At 40.8% G+C, this 21,450-nt stretch overlaps 2 protein-coding genes across 8 annotated transcripts in view; one reads left to right on the top strand and one right to left on the bottom strand.

Moving 5' to 3' along the window:
* The window catches only part of LOC115453675 (protein 4.1 homolog), a 104,126-nt gene that overhangs the window by 73,499 nt on the left and 9,177 nt on the right, over window positions 1–21,450 (top strand). For all 4 annotated transcript variants that reach the window (XM_037441066.1, XM_037441063.1, XM_037441060.1 and 1 more), the window contains 4 exons: window positions 1,646–1,746; window positions 12,454–12,541; window positions 13,310–13,374; window positions 14,444–21,391. In XM_037441066.1, coding sequence (XP_037296963.1) covers window positions 1,646–1,746; window positions 12,454–12,541; window positions 13,310–13,374; window positions 14,444–21,391 — 7,202 coding nt within the window. The remainder of the gene's footprint in view (window positions 1–1,645; window positions 1,747–12,453; window positions 12,542–13,309; window positions 13,375–14,443; window positions 21,392–21,450) is intronic.
* LOC119190071 lies at window positions 5,264–11,066 on the bottom strand. 4 transcript variants are annotated; one of them, XM_037441123.1, is made up of 3 exons: window positions 10,369–11,066; window positions 5,556–5,642; window positions 5,264–5,467 (listed from the first exon to the last, which is right to left on the bottom strand). In XM_037441123.1, exons 1-3 carry the CDS (start codon window positions 10,470–10,472, stop codon window positions 5,278–5,280), a joined length of 381 nt encoding a protein of 126 aa, XP_037297020.1. In that variant the 5' UTR covers window positions 10,473–11,066; the 3' UTR covers window positions 5,264–5,277. The 4 variants fall into 4 exon arrangements, with proteins under 4 accessions (XP_037297020.1, XP_037297029.1, XP_037297025.1 ...); XM_037441132.1 differs by having other exon boundaries at window positions 5,561–5,642; XM_037441128.1 differs by having other exon boundaries at window positions 5,619–5,642.

Below are 21,450 nucleotides of genomic sequence, written 5' to 3'. Positions count from 1 at the left end.
AATATTAAAATAGTCCATACCACATTTAAATAGTGAACGAATGAATAGTTCTAAACGGCATGTAAACTATGTATAAAAAGGATCATTTGTATGTTTGTAGAGTTAAAACATGCGGCTGTTATTTCAGAAACGTTTCTGTTTGTATTTGCGTTAATAGGGGCAGGGGAAATGCGAATTACTCCATTGTTTGTATAATTAAAAACCATGCTAGCGTGGAGTGGAATATTTATATGCGTTGCCGAGCGCCGGGCGCCTGTAGCTGTCGGTTTATGGATGTATATTTTGGCTTTAGTTCGAGAGAATGATTGGGTCAGACTCAGCGCAGTTGGCAGTGTTGTGATTGACATTCAAGCGGGTCTTTTTTTCCAATGATTTTACAAAGTTTTGAATATATTTAAAAAAAAATACAAATTATTTGTGTTTTGAACGAGTAGGGTTTTGGAAGGGCGAGTTTCTTTTAATTGATATGTAGCTCGCACCCGATTTGGGCGGGGTTTGACGTTGCATGTACTTGTACTTGGAATTCGTTCTATACAAAAGAGAGCGACAAAACTAATCATGTACTTTGTTTAAAGTGGGTGAGATCACAAACAATGCATCATTAATTTAGGTTAGCTTGCATAGCGGAGTATCACATATATCGGCTTTTGGTCTGCAATCGGCAGACTAAAATTGGATTTTGTATAGGGTCTAATAAATAACCAACAGTAGTATTATTTTTATGGAAAACTTAACCAACATTAAGTTAACGCGGGACTATTTATTTATTATAATCACTGAATATTGACCTTGTTACTTTCTTAGTGTAAAATATGTACTTAAATGCTTGCAGGCAAATCCTAATGTAATCAACAAATTGAGGTCATAACACATACTAATTTGAATCAATTAATTTAGTATAAGACGGATGGATGCGTTCACCTCTATGATTTAATACAATATGACGTGTGACGGAAGTTTCCTCCTTGCTTGGAGCTCATCATAAAAATCATTTTATTGCTGAATAATATATCGAGGTGTTTAGTCTATGCATATTCATTTGTCGTGTTGTTATGGTCAAAAACTATACCAAAACTGACGATAGTACAATATATATTTGATAATTCCTATCTCAAAGTTGGAGTATTATAGTTTCCCGCGGTAGGTATTATAGCGGCAGTAAGCTTATTTTAAAAACTACGGTCGCTTAAAATGTACTCCATTGCACCATAAGGTAAGCAGAGTAGGGTATTGGTAGTGTCGAATACCTCGCCAATAGACACAATTTTGCCGGCATGTTTGCTTCCGGATGTAAACAGGCTGATCCCCGCACATATACTTATGTTTTCTATCATGAAGTAGTTCGTTAATTTGTTTAACACACGCCAAACACATATCACGTATTTATCCCCGAAGCGGTATGCAGAGGTGCTCACTTTTCGCCAAGGGTGTTCCGTCCCATGATGTGATAGGTGACGAGCCTACCGCCATATCGGGCGCAAACTCCAGGCTCCGGACTGATGCTGAGCAGAAAAAACCCAAATAATACTGACCCGGGCTTCGAACCCAGGACTTTAGAGTGCGCCGTCTAACTACGTTACCAAGGCAGTATTTTCTCAACACGTGCTTTTAAATTAGTATATTAACTAATTCCTCTCTTCTGCAGCTCTGGCAGCCGGCGACAAGGATGACTCGATGCCTACCGAAGCGGCCAAGAGGCACACCATGCCGCCACAACCAGCCCCGAGACCGACGGTCACAGACAAGGTACTGTGAAACTAATTATGCTATTATAATGTTAGGTGTTTGACGATTGTATCGCGTGTATTGACTACTAGCAAAATAATTACTATTCCTGAAATAATGTTTCCATAATAACAAGCTTATTGAACTCAGGAGTAATGTAGTTTCTTATTAGTGAAAAAAAACAATATAGCAGTTTCTGAGATTAACGCGTTAAAACAAACATCACTTACAAGCTTTATATATTAGTATAGATATGAATGGCGATTCTTATTAAATTTGGGATACAAATATGCTTTGTTATTATGAACCGTCTTTAAAACGAAGTTGGTATCATGATTTGGTTGTGTTTTTTTCAATGAAAGGTGTAAAGTCTAGCAAGACGTTCGTGTGGTGGTATTAATTGTATAGAATTGAGAATAATACATGATTACAATTGTGTATTTTAGTGAAATATATACATAGGAAGCGTCTGTATATACACCATTAATTAACAAATAATATCAACAAACGTCAGAATATAATTACATAAAATACACGTGATAGAATCGTATGTTTTATCCGATATCAGTTCTGCATTAGGTGTTCAGTCATCTCATGTTATTCGCAAACATTACACATTGCATGTGTAGTGTTAATGCACGAACTCAATTATTGTTATGTAGGTATTAAATACCATAGTTCAAATTAAAATCATTCAGTAGCTACTAAGTTGCTCGTGGATGCGCACGCACACATTTAAGTGTAATAACGAGTTAAGACGCTAAATTGGTCCCCTAGGATTCTTAGGTTCAGGATCTATAAAGAATCTTTAACTATTTTAATTCCTAAGATTCAGTTCTCACTTTTTCAAGTTGTAATGTAGACTTAGTGGGATAGTGAAGACCTGTAGAGAAAAGATATAACTTATAATTAGTATTATTTATCATACCTCAGTATAGTTAACTAATAATATTCAATACGTTATTTTTATATAGTAACGTATGCTAGTATATAAAAATAACGCCGATTCTAGCAATACTGTCGTAGCCATCTCCAAAACTTTATTTAAGACTAGATCCACAAGGTATCTTAGCATGATCAAGAAAGTTTCAACATAAAAAGAATGAAGGGAGAGTTGATGCATAATATACTCATTGTGTAACACGCCAAATGAAACAGGCGTGCACGAAGCTCTATGCTAAATATAAATTGATTTATAACGTTACATTCCTCCAGTACATTTGATAAACAACATAAATAACTGTACACAATTCGTTTTCACTTTATTGTGTAGCAACAGACATGTACCTACCATATTTTTCTACATATATAATTGTTCTAACTGAGTTATGTTAGTGAATTCCGTAGTTATTGATGTTATGAATCACTAGTGCCAAAATAAATCTTCGAAATTATCTCAATTATTAATTTATTTAGTACTAAAGTTTTTTTTATGCTTGGAATGACGAGGCGAGCTTGCCATTCGCCTGATGGTAAGCGATACGACCGTCCATAAACAGTAGAAACACCATCCAACACCTTGAATTACAAAGCATTAGCATTTCACTGCGCTCGCCATACTGAGTGAGACATGAGATGTTAAGTCTTATTATGTCCAGTAGTTACACTGGCTACAATGTCCTTCAAACCGGAATACAACAGTCACTACACACTGTTGCTCGGCAGCAGAAATAGACACAACCTAATCTTAAAGGAAAGGGAGGGAATTGAATGGAAAAGAAGAAAAAAGCAATATGCAAATATTGTACTTGCCTTAAATACATTACAGCTAGTATAATAAGTAATGTTAGACTTAACTTAAATAAGGTCTCTTCTATCATTGACATTTGCATCGTTGTATTTTGAAGTAACAATCCACACGTCCTGTATTGCCTAAGTCTGTGTAAAATCTGGTGCCCAATAGTGTTCTCAAGTGTTGACGTCAGACAGGCAATTCAGAATAGATAATAAATACCATTACAATTGCAATACACCGCACAGGTTATAGGTACAAGTAGGTATCTACAGTTAGTCACAGCAATAGGTGAATATATTCAAAACTTTAAATCACCTATTTACTTTAATGCCCTTATCTGCCACGAATGAAATAAAAAGTTATTATTTATTTATTAAGGACATGTCACAGTGGCACCTGATGGTAAATGAAGAAATGTCCAAAAACGTGATCGGCGAGAGATAAATATCCCCAGACGGTCGGCACAGTTATGCCGGCTTACTTAATTGTTTCTTCACACTGAGCTGCACTAAACAGGGTTCAGTTTTTGAGGCTTTTGAATCCATTCTGCTATTTTTTGCTATTTGTTGCTGACATTGTATGCATATAATTATGAAATGAGTTAGATTCAAATTATGCTAATTCGTTTTGTATTGAACTGACTTAATGTCACTCTGACTGTGTGATAGTCATAACAAGTGGTATGTAATTTAAATATGGCGTCATCAATAAATGCAGGCAGTTCGTAGCTGTTAAACGATAAATAAATATCCTTATATGCAACTAATAGTATTACGATTTAGTAGTTTTTTATTGGTCGTTTTTTTTTATTGCAAAAGGCAGCAAATGAGCAAGCAGTTCACTTGATGTTAGAGATCACTGCACATAAACACCCACAACATTAAAAGAAGTAAAGTACTATCTGTAATCATCCATTATCCCGGAAAGGGTAGACAAATGTGCAATTAGAGCACCAATTTTTCAGGCACAAATTCTAGATGCGGATACTGAGCAGAAAAACTAAATAACTGTCCGACCGGATTCAAACCCTGCACCTCAAAACTGTGGTCGTAACGCGCTCGCAATACTAAAAGACCACCGGGGTAGTCCAATTACCATCAATGTAGCAAAAGCCATTCCTTAACACATAGCTTCGTTCCTATTACCAATATGATTTCCAATGAATTATGAACCCATAGCGCTCCGCGCGATCTAAAATTACTAGTCAGACTGATGCGCGATTTAATTTTACTATTTTATTTACGGCCGCGTGTTATTATGCGTAACATAAACATCTTGGTGATTTTTAGATGTTTTTATGTGTATTATAACTGTATGATGGGAAGAGAAACTGCTTGTATAAAGCACTAGCGACCCACCCCGGCTTCGCACGGGTGCAATGCCGATACTAAATACACTACAGAAAAACTGAACGTTGCATATAAAAACATAGCGGCCCGCTCTGGCTTCGCACGGGTATAACATAACAAAATAAAAGTATTTCTCCACTATTTAATGGATGTTATTATACATATAAACCTTCCTCTTGAATCACTCTATCTATTAAAAAAAAAACGCATCAAAATCCGTTGCGTAGTTTTAAAGATTTAAGCATACAAAGGGACATAGGGACAGAGAAAGCGACTTTGTTTTATACTATGTAGTGATATGCATATAAACAACGGCAGTGGCTAAGGGTCCATATACCCAATTTCTGCCGGCTTCCCTTTCGTAATTTATATCTAATTATCATTAGAACGATTTGCAGACCGCATTTATGATATTAGTACTGTTAGAGGTATTCACAAATAATGTAGAACGTAAATACAGCAGTGTATTTAATGTTTCACAACAGTACAGCTCGTGCGTAATATGCGTGGCACACTGCTCGGTGATCTGCGCCGCGCCGCGCCGCGCCGCCGCGTTGCCCCGTCACCCGCGCCCGGCCCCTCCACCGCGCCCGCAGTCGTCGCTACTCGGGTGCGCTCGGCCGGTGTTCGGGCCCCTCTTATAGTCGTCCATCCTGAGCTAGAATACGACCTCGTATTACAGGGTTGAACACAGAAATTATTTAATCGATCAACATTGAAATGAACTGAAGTTGTCTTGACCAAACTGAACTAGGATGGTTTTCTCGGAATATGCTTGACCGAGCTGGCCATGAACATAGGAGTCTGACCTAACTGGTGCTGCCTTGTCCGACCTGGAACAAACAAGAATTATGCGGTTTAAGCTTGACCGAACTGGTTTTGGCAGCTTAAGTTTGACCGAACCGGTTTTAGCTGCATAAGCTCGACCGAACTGGTTTTGGCGGCTTAAGCTTGACCGAACTGGTTTTGATTGCGTAAGCTTGACCGAACTGGTTATGGCAGCTTAAGCTTGACCGAACCGGTTTTAGCTGCATAAGCTCGACCGAACTGGTTTTGACAGCTTAAGCTTGACCGAACTGGTCTTGATTGCATAAGCTTGACCGAACTGATTTTAGGCAGTTTGGGCTTGACCGAACTGGCTCCCACTAATATGGATGGATATCATATATCATAAAACACCATGACATCGGTTACATCATACTTTTAATCACGTTAACTATTTGTGGATTATCTTTCATAATTTACTCATTAACAGATCTCTAAGACCTTATGTCCATAACAATCATTTTTTTGTTTGTTAAAGATTCACAATATAACCAAGAACATGAAACATATAACCAATAACTATTATGGCTATCATAATGACAAGAATTATCATCTATCCAAGTTACTCATCTTCTTCACTATCAGAGTTTTCTTGTACTCTAAAAGGTTTCATCTTATCTCCTGCTATTACGTTCCGGTATTTCCGACCTTTTGAATTTAATGATTCCACTCGATACCTGTCATTATCCAACTTTGTAATAATTTTATACGGACCAACGTATTTGTCAACTAGTTTTCCGCTTGTTATCCCCTTTTTTAATACTCTTCGTTCTACCTGAACTAAGTCATTTACCTGAAAATTTATTGATTTTATACGGCTCTTATCATAACGAGTTTTCATTTTTGCAGCATTATCTGCTAAACGTTCTGCTACCACTTTGCGATTTTGATTAATATCGGGAGTATCCTGTTCTGGATTTGGAACATCTAAAGGAAATCGTGGGGTAAAAGCAAAAATTAACTCGAAAGGACTTTTCTTTGTTGAATTATTAACTGTAGAATTCATACCTCGTTGGACTTGCGATAAGTAATTCTCCCACTGATTATGTTTGTCACCAATGCAGGCTGTAAGCGATTGTAAAACTGTGCGATTAAATCGTTCTACCTGCCCGTTTGCTCGCGGGCAAGCTACAGCATTTTGAACATGTTTAATGCATCTTTTAGCACAAAAACTTGCCATTTGGTGACTTGCAAAACATTTACCTCGGTCACTAATGATGCGAGCAGGCGTACCAAATATTTTCTCAAACAGTGCTAGTGTCGACAAAACGTGTTCGGTGCGAGTATTAGGTACCGGTTGCAGCCACACATACTTTGTAAAGCCATCTACGACTAACAGAAGATAAGTGTTGCCCTCCTGTGATTCACAGAATGGGCCTAGATGGTCAATATGTAAAGTTTCAAATGGTGTATTGCCTTTATCTATAGGATATAATTTACCCCTTTGTATCCCGGTGGGTTTCTTAGCAAATTGACAAGAAATACAACTTTTTACGTATTTTGTAACAAATCGACGTAATTTTTCGAACCAATATTTTTTTCGAATCAATTCAATCACCTTTTCCTGATTCATGTGACCATTATCGTCGTGGTACATTTTTACAATACGCCACCTAACTGACTTAGGTATAACTATCCTCTTCTTCCCATCTATCAATTTACATAGCTGACCATCTACAAGGCGATAATCGTTCTTTACAGCATCAGTTTCATTACTATTAGACTTGAGATCAGATATTATATTGTTAATCTTATCATCAGACTGCTGTACAGCAGTTACCCATGTCTTTTGATCTATGTGTAAAACGTTTGCAATAACCGGATTGCGGCTAAGTGCATCGGCATGTTGCATACGTGTCCCCGGACGGTACACCACTTTGAAATCGTATTCGAGTAGTTCGAGCCACCACCGACCAATTCGCGGAACCATATCTCGTTTTGTCCACGTAGTGCTAAGAGCATTACAGTCTGTAATTACAGTAAACGGTTTTCCTAAAAGATACACCCGAAATTTTTTTAAACTCATGACCACTGCGAGTGCTTCGAGCTCGTACGAATGGTACTTACACTCGGCCACCGTAGTCTGTCTACTCACATAGGCCACAGGTTTCAATTGACCATCAAGCTGTTTTTGCATCAGTATACCAGCAATACCTAACGCAGAGGCATCAGTATGCACCTCCGTCTCCAATTTTTCATTGTAAATCGCTAGTACCGGTCGTGACATCAAGGCATTCTTAATATCATTAAAAGAGTCGTCCTGTTCTTTTCCCCAGGACCATGAAGAATTTTTCTTTAATAATAGAGTCAAGGGACGTGCCCTTAAAGCAAATGACTTTATAAAACGCCTGAAATAGCTAGCCAGTCCTATGAGTTGCCTTAATTGATGAATGGTAGTTGGTTTGGGGAAATTTTTGATACACTCTACTTTATGAGGCGATGGACGAATCTCATTTTGTGCAATGTCAAAGCCCAGATAATTAATTTTAGTCTTAAGGAATGAACATTTTTCTTTGCGCAACGTTAAACCCGTATCGGATATTAATTTCAAGATTGCCTCTAGTCGTTCCAAACCCTCAGAAGTGGTCTTAGAAAAACAAATAATATCATCAAGGTAAGCTCCAGCAAACTGAAATCGTAGACTACCTAACATTTGGTTAATAGCCCTTTGGAAAACAGCTGGAGCATTGGCTAGTCCAAATGGCATTCTTTTGTATTGGTATTGGCCGAATGGTGTTACGAAAGCCGTATATTTTCGACTATCAGGATGTATCCATAACTGATGATAACCGGAACAGAGATCAAGTGTACTAAAGTACTTCTGCCCATTGAGCTGGTCGATTTGATCCTGTATTAATGGTAAAGGGTACCTATCCTTGCGGGTAATACTGTTTAAATGTCTATAGTCTACACACATTCTAGTATCCCCATTCTTTTTTGATACCAGAATGATACGACTTGCGTAATCAGAATTACTTGGCTCTATAATGTCTTGCTCTAACAAATCGTCAATGATTTTTTTAACTGTTTCCCTTTCGGGTTGTGACATTCTATACGGTTGATAATTAAATGGTATGGAGCTAGTTACTTCAATGGACATTTCAATATTTGCTGATCCTATTTTCCCTTCAATACCAGCAAAACAATGATCGTATCGTTTGAGAAGATCGTCCAGTCGTTCTCGATCCTTTCCTACTAAATCGGTATTTAACTCAATTGTTGGTGTTAAGATTTCAGCGCGTGCAATACATTTGGTCGCATAAATAGTTAAAGGTGAGTGATTACGACTAACAACTTTTATTTCGGCGTAATTTTGATTCAAAACTATCGGACTTTCTAAAATATCAATTTCTTTGCCAGGCTCACGATGCTGAGAAGCTTTGACATAAATTACGTTGGAATTTAATTGTTTAACATCGTCTGGTATCGTAACTAAAACATGATTTACACCATGATATAATGTAACATCATACGCAACAGACAACTTCAACACTTTATTTTCGGTTGAGACTGTTGGTAGAACATTAAAATTATTAGCAGTATCGTTAACATTAGAAATGGACAACTCATTGTAGGTTTTTTGTCACAACTACATTAGGTAACTCTGTAAACGGTCGGCCTATTATCATGTCAGTTTCTTGTAGATTGTCTTCTACTACCAAAATGGGTACAGTTCCAGATGCACAGTCTAGTGCAACATGAGCTGTCAATTCACCTACTGGTATTACAAGACTACCACCATAAGCCCGAATTGTACGAGATGAACCTTTACTGAATTCCAAACCTGTTCGCATCACCGCGCTAGTAGTTATAGTATTACATGCACTACCAAAATCAATATACCCCGTTAACTTAATACCATTTATGACAACGTCTTTATGATATTTCTTGTCATTTTCATCGACATCCGTCAAACGATATAATTTAGGAGGCGTATCAGTAAGTTCTTTTTTTGCACGGTAGCATTGTTCTTTATCATGACCCCATTTATGGCATATAGTACACTGTTTTTCTTCTTTGCAATTGGAAACATCATGACCAAATTTATAACAACGATCACAACGTTTTATTTCGCTCTTTGTACATTGATTCGCAAAGTGACCCTTAGTGCCACAATTATAACACATAATGTCATCTCGCTTTGTACGAGTTGGCATTGTTTTACGAATAATTGCAGATTTATTATTTTCTTTAGTGACACTGGTACTTTTACTTTTATCAATCAACGCGGAATCTGAAGCGACATCTGTTAGATATTGTAATAAACTTTTAGTGTCATGGCATGCGGCACCTCGGGCTCCCGATTTCAATATTGGGTCATTCAATGTGAAAATTATTACGTCGGCTATAACATGATCAGGTTGATCGCATTTCTTTCCTAATGATTTTTTTTTTAATAAAAATCTAATACACTTTCATTATTTTCTCGCATCACTGTTACAAAATCATATAATTTTGAGGCTATTCCTCTTCCTTCCGGAAAATTAACAACTATTTTTTCCTTCCATTCCTCCCAACTAAAGTCAATATCCTGTTGTGCATCAAACCATAATCGTGCATTGCCTGATAATTTTGACGTCATTTGAAATATAAGAAATCGTTCGTCCCATGCAAAAATTTTAGCTAACGACTCCAATCGTCTTATCCAATTTTGAGCACTCATTTTGTCACTACACATGTTTCCGGTAAATGCAGGAATATTATCTAAACCCGGTAATAATTTGTTCATCTGACCTTGACTTGTCGAACAAACCACAGAAGTCGCGCTGTTTGCAGTAGGTACACTGTGCAAATTTTGCGGCGCGGGCGGTTGTAGCGTAGACGCCGGCGTGTCGCATTTTTCATTATGCTTGCCGCCACCCACCAACATCGTCGACCCTGTTTGTGCTAATGGACATGCTGATACTGAAAAAGTTTCTGGAACTGTTGGGGGTGTAAACACTAAATTTGTTGTATCACTCGATTGTTGAACCGGTGTAAAACTCCCCCGCGTCGTTAAATTCAAGTCCAGCGGCTGTAGCACTTTGTTCAACCGTTTCTCTAAGTTTTCTAGACGGGACTCCAGCGCATTATGCTTCCGATGTTTTGATGTACGATGACGTCGCTCCCGCGATCGCGAACGAGATCGCTTTCCCATGATGGTAAAAACAACTTATGGGCGTAAGAATATCCCGATTCTGAACTGTTGGAGGTATTCACAAATAATGTAGAACGTAAATACAGCAGTGTATTTAATGTTTCACAACAGTACAGCTCGTGCGTAATATGCGTGGCACACTGCTCGGTGATCTGCGCCGCGCCGCGCCGCGCCGCCGCGTTGCCCCGTCACCCGCGCCCGGCCCCTCCACCGCGCCCGCAGTCGTCGCTACTCGGGTGCGCTCGGCCGGTGTTCGGGCCCCTCTTATAGTACCTATATGTTATGTCGGTACCTTTCGGAAAATTTTGCTCTTTGCCATTAAATAGTATAAACAGAACATTAGTACAGCATGGTACTGCGTTCTTTGCCATGATACATCATTTTATAATTTTAATATTAAGACTGTTTTTGTCAGTGCCGGATTTTTATTAGTTTAGTTATTAAATAATTTCACCCATACCACCGCATGTTTCAAGTCATTTGTAAAAGTGGTTAAGGAGTATTTGTTATCTTAATTTACCCATTGATATGTTAATTATGTAAACGGTTAATAATACTCCCTACCTACACTGTATCTTTACAAATAGTTTGATAAAACAGTATTTAATATCATATTAAAGACCATAAGTTCTACTGCGAAATTCGAGCTACAAAATCTAAGTCATGGCTCAGACCCATGTTAAGTTACACGCGGTCGGATTAATTGTGTGGACTGGCGAGGGATAATGAGATAATCATCATTTTTATTGCTTTGAATGACGAGCCGAGTTTGCCGTTCACTTGATGGTAACCGATACAACTCCTTGAATTTCAAAGTATTGTTTGGTATTCCACTGCTTTCGCCATCCTAAGACATAAGATGTTAATTCTTATTATGTCTAGTAGTTACACTGACTACGATGTCCTTCAAACCGGAACACAACCGTGACTACACACTTCTACTTGGCGGCAGAAATAGACATTGCGGTAGTACCTACCCAGGACTCTCATATGAGAGACCTACCAGCAGTCTCTTTATCTCTCGTTAGCATTACACTATACTCACCACCACTGGGTTCATGTTGAAAGAGTTAATACGTGAATCAAATCCGGCACTGTACCACATATCTGTTAACGCGGCCCGGAGCAGCTGCGGCGTCAGTCTGGCGGCACCGCGAGTGCCTCCTCCGCTTCCTCGCTGGAGGGCGAGTACCTCGCCGACAGGGCCGAAAAGGTTACTCAACAACATTATACGTGTCATTGAATGTTTAGACGTAGTTAGATATTTTTTATCGCTTTTTTTGGTATTGTATTTGAATATCTGTAGGAAATTTCTACTTAAGGGCGAGTCTAAAAAAGAGAATTTTCGAGTTAAGTGCGTGTCTGAAAATGGAACTTGCCGCTTAAGTCCGAGACTAAAAAGCAAAATTCCGCTTAAGTCCGAGTCATAAAAGTGCTCTTTCAAGTTGTGTCCGAGTCAAAACAGCAGTCATATTTATTTTGTGGTATTAATGATTTTGTTCCACAAAATTGGGTCTTTTGATTCGGACTTAGGCGTAGTGTGCATTTATCATACCTAAATGATTTTAATTTTTATTACATTTATTTACACAGCTCTAACGATATACAGCACACGAAAAGCTTTCATTATTTACTTCTCAATATATTTTTATGTAACTTAAAGAATGTTTTTCTAATTTCAGAAACCACCTCCAGGCGCCGTGAAGGTAATGCCCACGGCACCAGCCAAGGATGACAGAAAGGTTGCGGAAAGGAAACCGGCTGAGAACGGTACGCTTTTACACTCACTCGAAGATACTTACCCCCTTATTCATAGACGTTATTTATCTAAGGACGGAGCATTGCTGTGATAACTAGTCTGGTTCTCAGTGCTGACGACATGGCAGCCTTCACAGTACGTAGACATAGAGCCGTTGTGATTGGCTAATATTGAGATACAACAATATTAGCCAATCACAACGGCCCTATGTCTGTTTTCAGTGCCGTTGGGCACTGAGAAACATACTTGTTATTACAGCAATGCTCCGTCCTTAGATAAATAACGTCTATGAATAAGGGGGTTAGTATTCATTCATCTATTATTATGCTTAGTCCGTTGTATAAGTCTTTATATGGATAGGCAGTGTGTTGGTGGGTGCACTGATGAGGTTTCCATTTCGAAAAAATAGTAGAGGACAAGCCCCTACACATTCTACAGACTCTAAACTTGAAGAACTGGGTGTATTACTCGAGTTTCCATCATTTTGCTCAGGACTTAAAAAATAAAGTCCTGAAGATATAACATTTAAAACGAGGTTTAGATTAGTAAAATACTTTTAGGTAGCGACTGGTGCCATTATCTTTTACCAAATAAAGATTGACATTGATAAAAGCTTACCTTTCTAAATTATAAAGCAGTATTTGCGCCAAGTCGCATTTGTATAGAATTATTTAAATACTGCCGATAGTGTACACACATTTAAAATTTGCGCATGATATTGCTGGCAGAACTTGCTAGTCCAAACACGGCTTTACAATAAACTCTAATGCCGTTTCCAGGAACGGACACATCCAGCGACCCGGGCATCACGAACAACCTCGAGACGACGCCCAAGAAGTCCAAGGTACGCATGCGCGCACGCGGGAATGGTAGCACACAATGTAGGCGTGACATGTCCGCAACGAGTTGTGACGTTTTACACAGATCTTGATAGAGAGCACCGTTTATTGTGGATGATTGGCTATCGGTTGGCGAAATTTAATGGGTGGGGAGGACTCCCTAGTATGAGGGTATAATGAACATTCGTAAGGGTAGCTTTGTATTTTGCATCGCCAAAATGTATCAAAAATTGTTGGAAGAAATGTTGAAGTATGTTTATATGATATAAACTATGTGAAATAGTATTATTACTTATATGTTAGAGGCTGAGTACATTTCTAACGTATAGTTTTAATAACTTTTAATAATGGTGGTCTATTAGTTCGGTTATTTATAGTTATAGAAAACTTGGTATTATATAGTTGGGTGTCGTTAGTATCTTCCAGCGTAGGATATACTCAAAATAATATATGAAGAGTGCTGACCAGTGATCACCTTGGTTACAGTATAAAATATATAAAAAAATATTCTTGGCTTCTTAATCTATGTGGCCAAAATTCATCACACAATATAAAACTGAAGTGATGCTTAAACAAGGAATAAAAAAAACCAGTAATCTAAATATTCAATTTTTTTTTTAATCATAATTGGCTCTTACACTTACCGATTAAAAAAAATAAAATAAAATTCTAAATTTAATAACGATCGCCCATCACTCACTGACACTTGTATAAATGTACATACATAGTTATATATGTTAGATGCAACATATAGTGCGATGCATGTACATGCAATTTTATATATTATGTTCGCTATGCGGTTTGGTAACGGTTCTAAAGTCTACGCCTTACTACATGGTCTGATATTGTGACATAAGTAGTTGTGATCCACAGAAATAGATATAATTGGCATTCTTGAAGTTGGATCAGGCTTTACCACTAAGTATGTCTCAGTGACAGGTCAATGTATTAACGTCGTGGTCCACCTCCAACCGGTACCAAATCGCTACATGTTGCATTTCTTTGTGTAATTTATGTTATATTTTTTGTTTTTTTGTTTCTCCCTCCCGTTTCCCCTTCCCGTCCTAACTAAAGGGAGGTTTTGGCCTGTTTGGACCCCGAAAAGAGAAGTCACCAAAGGAGAAATCGCCGAAACGTGACAAGTCGCCAAAAGGAGACAAGTCTCCTAAAAAAGAGAAAGAACCGAAAGCCAAAGTGGCCGTACTCGATACCTCGAACGATGGATCGAACCTTGACAGTTCTGTTGAGAAGAGTCCCACGAAGGAGGACAAACCAGGCTTCACCAAGCCCTACGTGTATACCGATACAGAAAAGAGTCCTACACGCTCCAAACCCTTTATCCAAGGCGGATTTAGCTACGATAAAGAGCCGATCTCTGAAGAGAAACAACGCGGCGCTGATGCCCAAAGCCCTACTACTAAGAAAGCCGGACTGGCTTTCAACTATGCTCCAGGAGAAGACAAGAAGGTGGCTGAGAGCGCTGAGAAACGGAAAACACCTGAAGATCTCAGTAAACTTAAGACACCTGGACTCGACTACGTTGAGTCTGCTGCTTTGAAAGAGCAAGCCAAGAACTTGATCGATCCAACTCTCGCTCTTCTAGATTCCGAAAGGGCTCATCACGAACCTCCAACTCCCCTGCCAGTGGTCATTCCCAAACCAAATGAAGTACAGGTTGTCATAATTACTGGTAAATATAACCCTAAGACAAAGAAACTTGACGATGCCAACGGTACTATTCTTGTTGCTAAGGGAACTTTGAATAAAGCCAACGGCAAAATTCAGACTGACAAGGAATTGATTAATACAAAATCTGGGCAGGTTACCTTCACAGACCCTGCTACAGGCAAACAAGATGTCAAAAATGGTCACGTTGATTCCAAAACTGGTCACATTTTATTTACATCTGGTGTAGTCGATCCAAATACGGGTAAAATTGATCCAACACTGGCCCAACAGTATTGCTTCGTTGAAAGGTCCAGTGACAAAGTTGGTGCTAAGCCTGGCCGCGAAGTTGACCTAGTTGTTATCACTGGCAAGTATGACGGTAAACATAAGAAGTTGGACGCTTCTCATGGTCACGTAGATTTGTCGAGAGCAGTGGTTGGTCCCGATGGTAACGTCAGTTCAAACTATGGCCTTATAGATCCTCGTTCAGGCAAGATTGACTATATCGACCCCAAAACGGGCAAGCAAGAGCCCAAACAAGCTTACGTTGATCACAAAACTGGCAATATTTTGATAACCACCGGGGTAATTGATCCCAAATCTGGAAAAGTTGATTTATCGCTCGGTCAGCAATTCAGCATTGTTGAAAAAGACGCTACGAAAGCTAATAGAGAAGTCAGGCTGGTGGTCGTTACAAGCAAATACGACTTGAAGAATAAGAAGTTGGACCCGAACTTCGCCCACGTCGACTCTGTCAAAGGCGTACTTAGTGGAACCGACGGTAAAATCTACACCGAGTACGGCGTTATTGACCCTAGAACAGGTGAAATTCAAGTCACAGACTCTAAAACTGGTAAGCATGAAATCAAGCAAGCTCAAGTCGATCCTAAGACAGGAAACATTCTTCTGCTCTCTGGTGTCGTCGATCCCAGGACGGGACAACTTGATACTTCGCTAGGACAACAGTATAGCATTGTCGACAAACCTATCGATACCTTCGGCACTGTTCCGGGCAAGGAGGTGCAAGTTGTGGCCATTACGGCCAAATATGACTCCAAGAATAAGAAACTTGACAACCCCAATGGTTTCGTGGAGACATCTCATGGTATTATTAGTGATAAGGATGCCAAATGTTATACAAATTTCGGTGTCCTTGATCCCGATACAGGGAAAATACACTTTACCGATCCAAAAACAGGAAAACGTGATTCCAAACAAGCTCATATTGACACCAAAACTGGAAGCTTTATTCTCACGTCAGGCGTTATTGATCCTAAGACAGGTAAGACTGACTCGTCTCTCGCTCAGCAGTTGACTGTCGTAGACAAAGATGCTCCAAAAGGTATTCCTGAGAGGTACGCTAACCTGGTCATCGTCACATCCAAGTATGACCCGAAGAACAAGAAATTGGATCTTACTAACGCCCATGTTGATTCTATACCTGGTAAATATGGGGTAGATGATAAGGTGTATACCGATTATGGTATTGTAGACTCGGAATCTGGTGAAATAGCATTCAAGGACCCGACCACAGGCAAACAGGAGGTCAAGAAGGCTGCTGTTGATCCAAAGACAGGCAATCTTCTTTTAACATCTGGAGTAGTTGACCCACTTACTGGACAAGTTGATCCTACCCTAGGACAACAAATCACCGTAGTTGACAAACCAAGAGATAAATTCGCGGCGGTTCCAGGCAAGGAAGTGCAGCTTGTGGTGATCACAAGTAAATATGACCCCAAATACAAGAGGTTGGATAACCCCAACGGGCATGTTGAGACATCACGTGGTATTATGGCTGGGGACGGTCGTGTACACACCAACTTTGGTGTTATTGATCCTAAAACAGGAAAGATCGAATACGTTGATCCTAAAACTGGAAAACAGGAGATCAAACAAGCCGTAGCCGATCCCAAAACTGGACATCTTATCATTTCCTCAGGAGTCGTTGACCCGAAGACAGGAAAAGTGGACTCTTCCCTTGCTCAGCAAATGGTTATCGTGGACAAAGATTACAAAGGAGTGCCTGAGAAGTTCGTTAACTTGGTCATTGTCACGTCTAAGTATGATCTTAAGAATAAAAAATTGGACTTGAAGGACGCTCATGTCGACACCGTGCCTGGTAAAATTACTTCTGATGATAAAGTTCACACAGAATATGGAGTGGTAGACCCTAACAGTGGCGAAATTATTGTAACTGACCCGGTTACGGGCAAAAAGGAGGTTAAGAGAGCTGCAGTTGATCCGAAGACAGGTAATCTCCTGCTAACGTCTTCAGTCGTAGATCCATTGTCAGGACAAGTAGATCCCACTCTTGGACAGCAACTCAGTATTGTCGAAAAACCTAAAGACACCTTTGCCGCAGTTCCTGGTAAGGAAGTACAGCTTGTTATCATCACAAGCAAGTACGACCCAAGAGCGAAAAAATTGGACAACCCTAACGGATTTGTTGAAACTTCACGAGGTGTTCTCGCGTCCGATGGTCGGGTACACACCAACTATGGCATCATCGATCAAAGGACAGGAAAGATTGAGCATGTCGATCCCAAGACAGGCAAACATGAGGTCAAGCAAGCTGTCACTGACCCTAAGACTGGTCATATGCTGATCACTTCCGGCGTTGTTGATCCCAAGACAGGCAGGACGGATCCGTCCCTTGCCCAGCAGCTCACAGTGGTCGACAAAGACGCGCCTAAACCCAAATACGTAAACTTGGTCATTGTTACATCTAAGTATGATCTGAAGAATAAGAAATTAGATCTGGCTAATGCACACGTTGACTCAATTCCTGGTACAACTGGCGCTGACGGCAAGGTCCATACTGAATTTGGAGAAGTCGATCCAGTTACTGGTGATATTACCATGATTGACCCAATAACAGGCAGACGTGATACCAAGAAAGCCACCGTGGACCCGAAAACAGGAAACCTCTCGCTTACTTCAGGAGTGGTTGATCCTCAAACTGGCCACGTTGATCCTACCCTTGGACAACAGATAAGCGTCGTCGAGAAACCTAAGGACACCTTCGCGGCTGTCCCTGGAAAGGAAGTCCAACTTGTTATTATTACAAGTAAATACGATCCGAAAAATAAGAAGCTTGATAATCCTAACGGTCACATTGAGACTTCGAAAGGTATTGTGGCCAGTGATGGCCGTGTACATACTAATTACGGAGTCATCGACCCCAAGACTGGAAAGATCGAATACGTCGATCCTAAGACTGGAAAACATGAGGTCAGACAAGCTGTTGTAGATCTTGCTGGTGGTGCTAAGCCAAATAATCTCATCCTTGCCTCGGGAGTCGTTGACCCGAAAACAGGCAAACCAGACTCCTCCTTGGCCCAACAATTCACTGTAGTCGAAAAGGACACCAAACCTGTTGAAAAAGAAATTCATCTCGTTATTATTACAACGAAATATGACCCGAGGACAAAGAAAATCGACCCCAGTCAAGGGCATGTGGACACGGTTAGTGGAACAGTTGGGCCTGATGGTAAAATCCGTACTGCTGTTGGAGTCATTGACCCAGTCACCGGAGAGATCGTTGTCACCGATCCTAAGACAGGGAAACAAGAAGTCAAGAAAGCTCAAGTCAACCCTGTCACTGGCCATATGGTTGTCTCGTCTAACGTTGTTGATCCCAAGACCGGCAGAGTGGATCCAAACCTCGTACAACAGTTCAGTGTTGTTAACAAAACCGTCGTGCCTTATCACAAACCTCCAGTCTCGAAAGGAGAAATTCGTCTCGTTATTGTTACTAGCAGATACGATCCCTATACGAAGTCGGTTGATGCTGCCGCCGGTAACGTGGACGCCGCTAAGGGTTACGTCAGCGAAGATGGCAAAATACACACTGAATTCGGTATTATCGACCCACGTTCTGGGCAAATTCTGTATAAGGACCCTGTAACTGGCAAACAAGAACTGAAACAAGCTGACGTAGATCCTAAGACCGGAAACCTGATCATCACGACATCGGTTGTAGACCCTAAAACTGGAAAAGTAGAGCCTTCTTTCGCTCAGCAGTTGAGTATTGTCGATAAGCAGCACGTACTAGCCCCAGCCACGCAGAGAGCTAGCGTGTCCCCAGCCAAACAGATTCCAACTCCAGTGAAGGCGCAGACTCCATCGCCATTGCAATCGCCAGTAAGAACTTCATCGCCTGTTATCAGTAGTTATGCTCAGAAGCCGGCACCGCTCACACCCACTACACCGCGGACGCCAGTCAAACCTACAATGGCGCCTCCAGAGCCGCCCAAGCGTAGGATCGTTAAAATCATGGTTATCTTCACTAAGCTAGATCCTAAGACTAAGAAACCAGACATGAACACTGCTGAAGTGGAGCATCTCACCGGTATCCTTGATCCCAACGGCCTAATTGAGACAAAATACGGTGTGATCGATTCTAAGAGAGGAAACATCGTCGTCAGTGACGCGGCTGGACACAAACAGAGCAAAGATGGACTTGTCCTTACAGAAACAGGACAAATATTCATTAATTCTGGTGCCATTGATCCGAGGACTGGCAAGCTTGATCCTAACATGGGAATGATCATGAGCGTGGCGAAACAAGACGACCCTGTAGTAGAGATCACAACAATTACAGGTCCGTTAGATCCTAGAACTGGTAAAGTTGACATCGACGCGGGTACAGTTGAGCACACCAAAGGTAAAGTGGACGCTGACACTGGTCACATCTCGACTAAATATGGAGTTATCGATCCTTCAAACGGCGTTATCTTTGTCACAGATACATCTGATACAAAACATGTTGATATTGACGAAAATAACGGCATCATTACAATCAAGGGTGCTATTGACCCCAAAACTGGCAAATTAGACCCCAAGCTCGGTCAAATCATTGTTGTCGGTACTCATATCGACCCAGTTGTTGAAGTGACCACGTTTGTAGGTAAACTGGACTCCAAGAAAGGTGTTATTGAGTCTAAACATTCTGCTATCGAAAGTTCCACCGGTCAACTTAATCCTGAAAACAACAAAATTGACACCAAATACGGCCAGATTGACCTTGTCAAGGGCACTGTGACATACAATGATCCCAAGACAGGCAAGTTTGAAAGCCAAGATCTCAAAGTTGATCCTGTCACGGGTCAGTTTATGTTGAGGAGTGGTCAAATCAACCCGAAGTCCGGCAAACCAGACAAAGATATCGGTAGGTTGATCTGCTTGAGGATTATCCAAAATAAAGTCGATCCCGTATCTGGTAAACAGATTGTCTCCAATGATCCGAAGAACGTTAAAGTTGACCCCAAAACTAATCAGATCTGGGTCGCAGGTCCAAAAGACCCACAAACTGGAGAGCTCTTGTACACGGCTGGACAAATCGACCCGCTTACTGGCTATATTATCACAATATACGGTCGCACCGACCCCAAGACCGGGAATATTGTACGAGCGACAGACATCGATAAGTCACTCATCAAGGTCGACCCTGTCAATGGACAGATCTACACGGCGACCGGAGAATTCGACGAAGACAACCAACCGCTGTACTCGGCCTCTCAAGTCGACCCTGGAACTGGGGAAATTTACACGAAGCTGGGTAAAATCGACCACAGGACCGGCAGGCTGATCATCATCAAGATCTTCGTCATCACACAGAAAGACGAAAAGGGCCGCGTGAAAGAAGTCGATCCTAAGGAATGCACGATCGACGAAACTACCGGTAGGATTATCACCACAAAAACCGTTTACTTGTACCAGATCATCGACCCCATTACAGGAGAAACAATTGATGTGGACCCAGATGACCCACGACTCAAGGGCGCTAGAACAACCGTGACCCAAACCATGACGTTATCAGGCAAAATTGACCCCGTCACTGGCAGGATAAAGACGGAGTACGGAGATATCGATCCCGACACAGGTGACATCGACCCCAGCACGGCTGTCCGAGATCCCGTCACCGGACAACTCATCCTTCACTACTCACAAATCGATCCATCACATTTCGAAGACAAGAGCGGAAATTACACGATCGAGAAGGAGACGCAAGACCTGCCCGCGAACATTGACATCCAGACCGTGAACACACACAAATTCTCCACTTTCGGCAAAGACGAGAGTCCGCACAGAGGCGACGAGCCCAAAACCTTCACAGAGTACACGACAAGCGAGCACATCAGGCACCAGGGTTTCGTGTCTTCCACCACCCCTCTGTCCTCAAAGATCCCGATCTCGCAGCGGGCAAAGAAGACGCCCACTCCTCCCGTCGTCGTGAAAACCACTACCAAGCAACTCCTCACCAAGAATGACGAGGGCGTAACCCACAACGTGGAACACGAGGTCGAGAACCTCGGCACCGGCGAGGTTACCTTCTCCACTCACACCAACAAGGTGCGTTACATTCTATATAATAACGTAATAATCGGCAAACGAGACGCCATTCCTTTTTT

Source organism: Manduca sexta, chromosome 4, assembly GCF_014839805.1.
Source record: "Manduca sexta isolate Smith_Timp_Sample1 chromosome 4, JHU_Msex_v1.0, whole genome shotgun sequence".
Lineage (NCBI taxonomy): Eukaryota > Metazoa > Arthropoda > Insecta > Lepidoptera > Sphingidae > Manduca > Manduca sexta.
Note: the sequence above shows the minus strand (reverse complement) of the source record. Positions and strands in the feature narration are given on the sequence as shown.

Excerpts from the sequence above, each read along its gene's own strand:
- LOC119190071 (XM_037441118.1), bottom strand. The coding sequence starts at position 10,771 with ATGGGAAAGCGATCTCGTTCGCGATCGCGGGAGCGACGTCATCGTACA. Across the intron at positions 5,643-10,368 it reads GGTTTGTTCGACAAGTCAAG|GTCGGACAAGGCAGCACCAG; the intron begins GTCAGATGAACA and ends TGTTTGTTCCAG.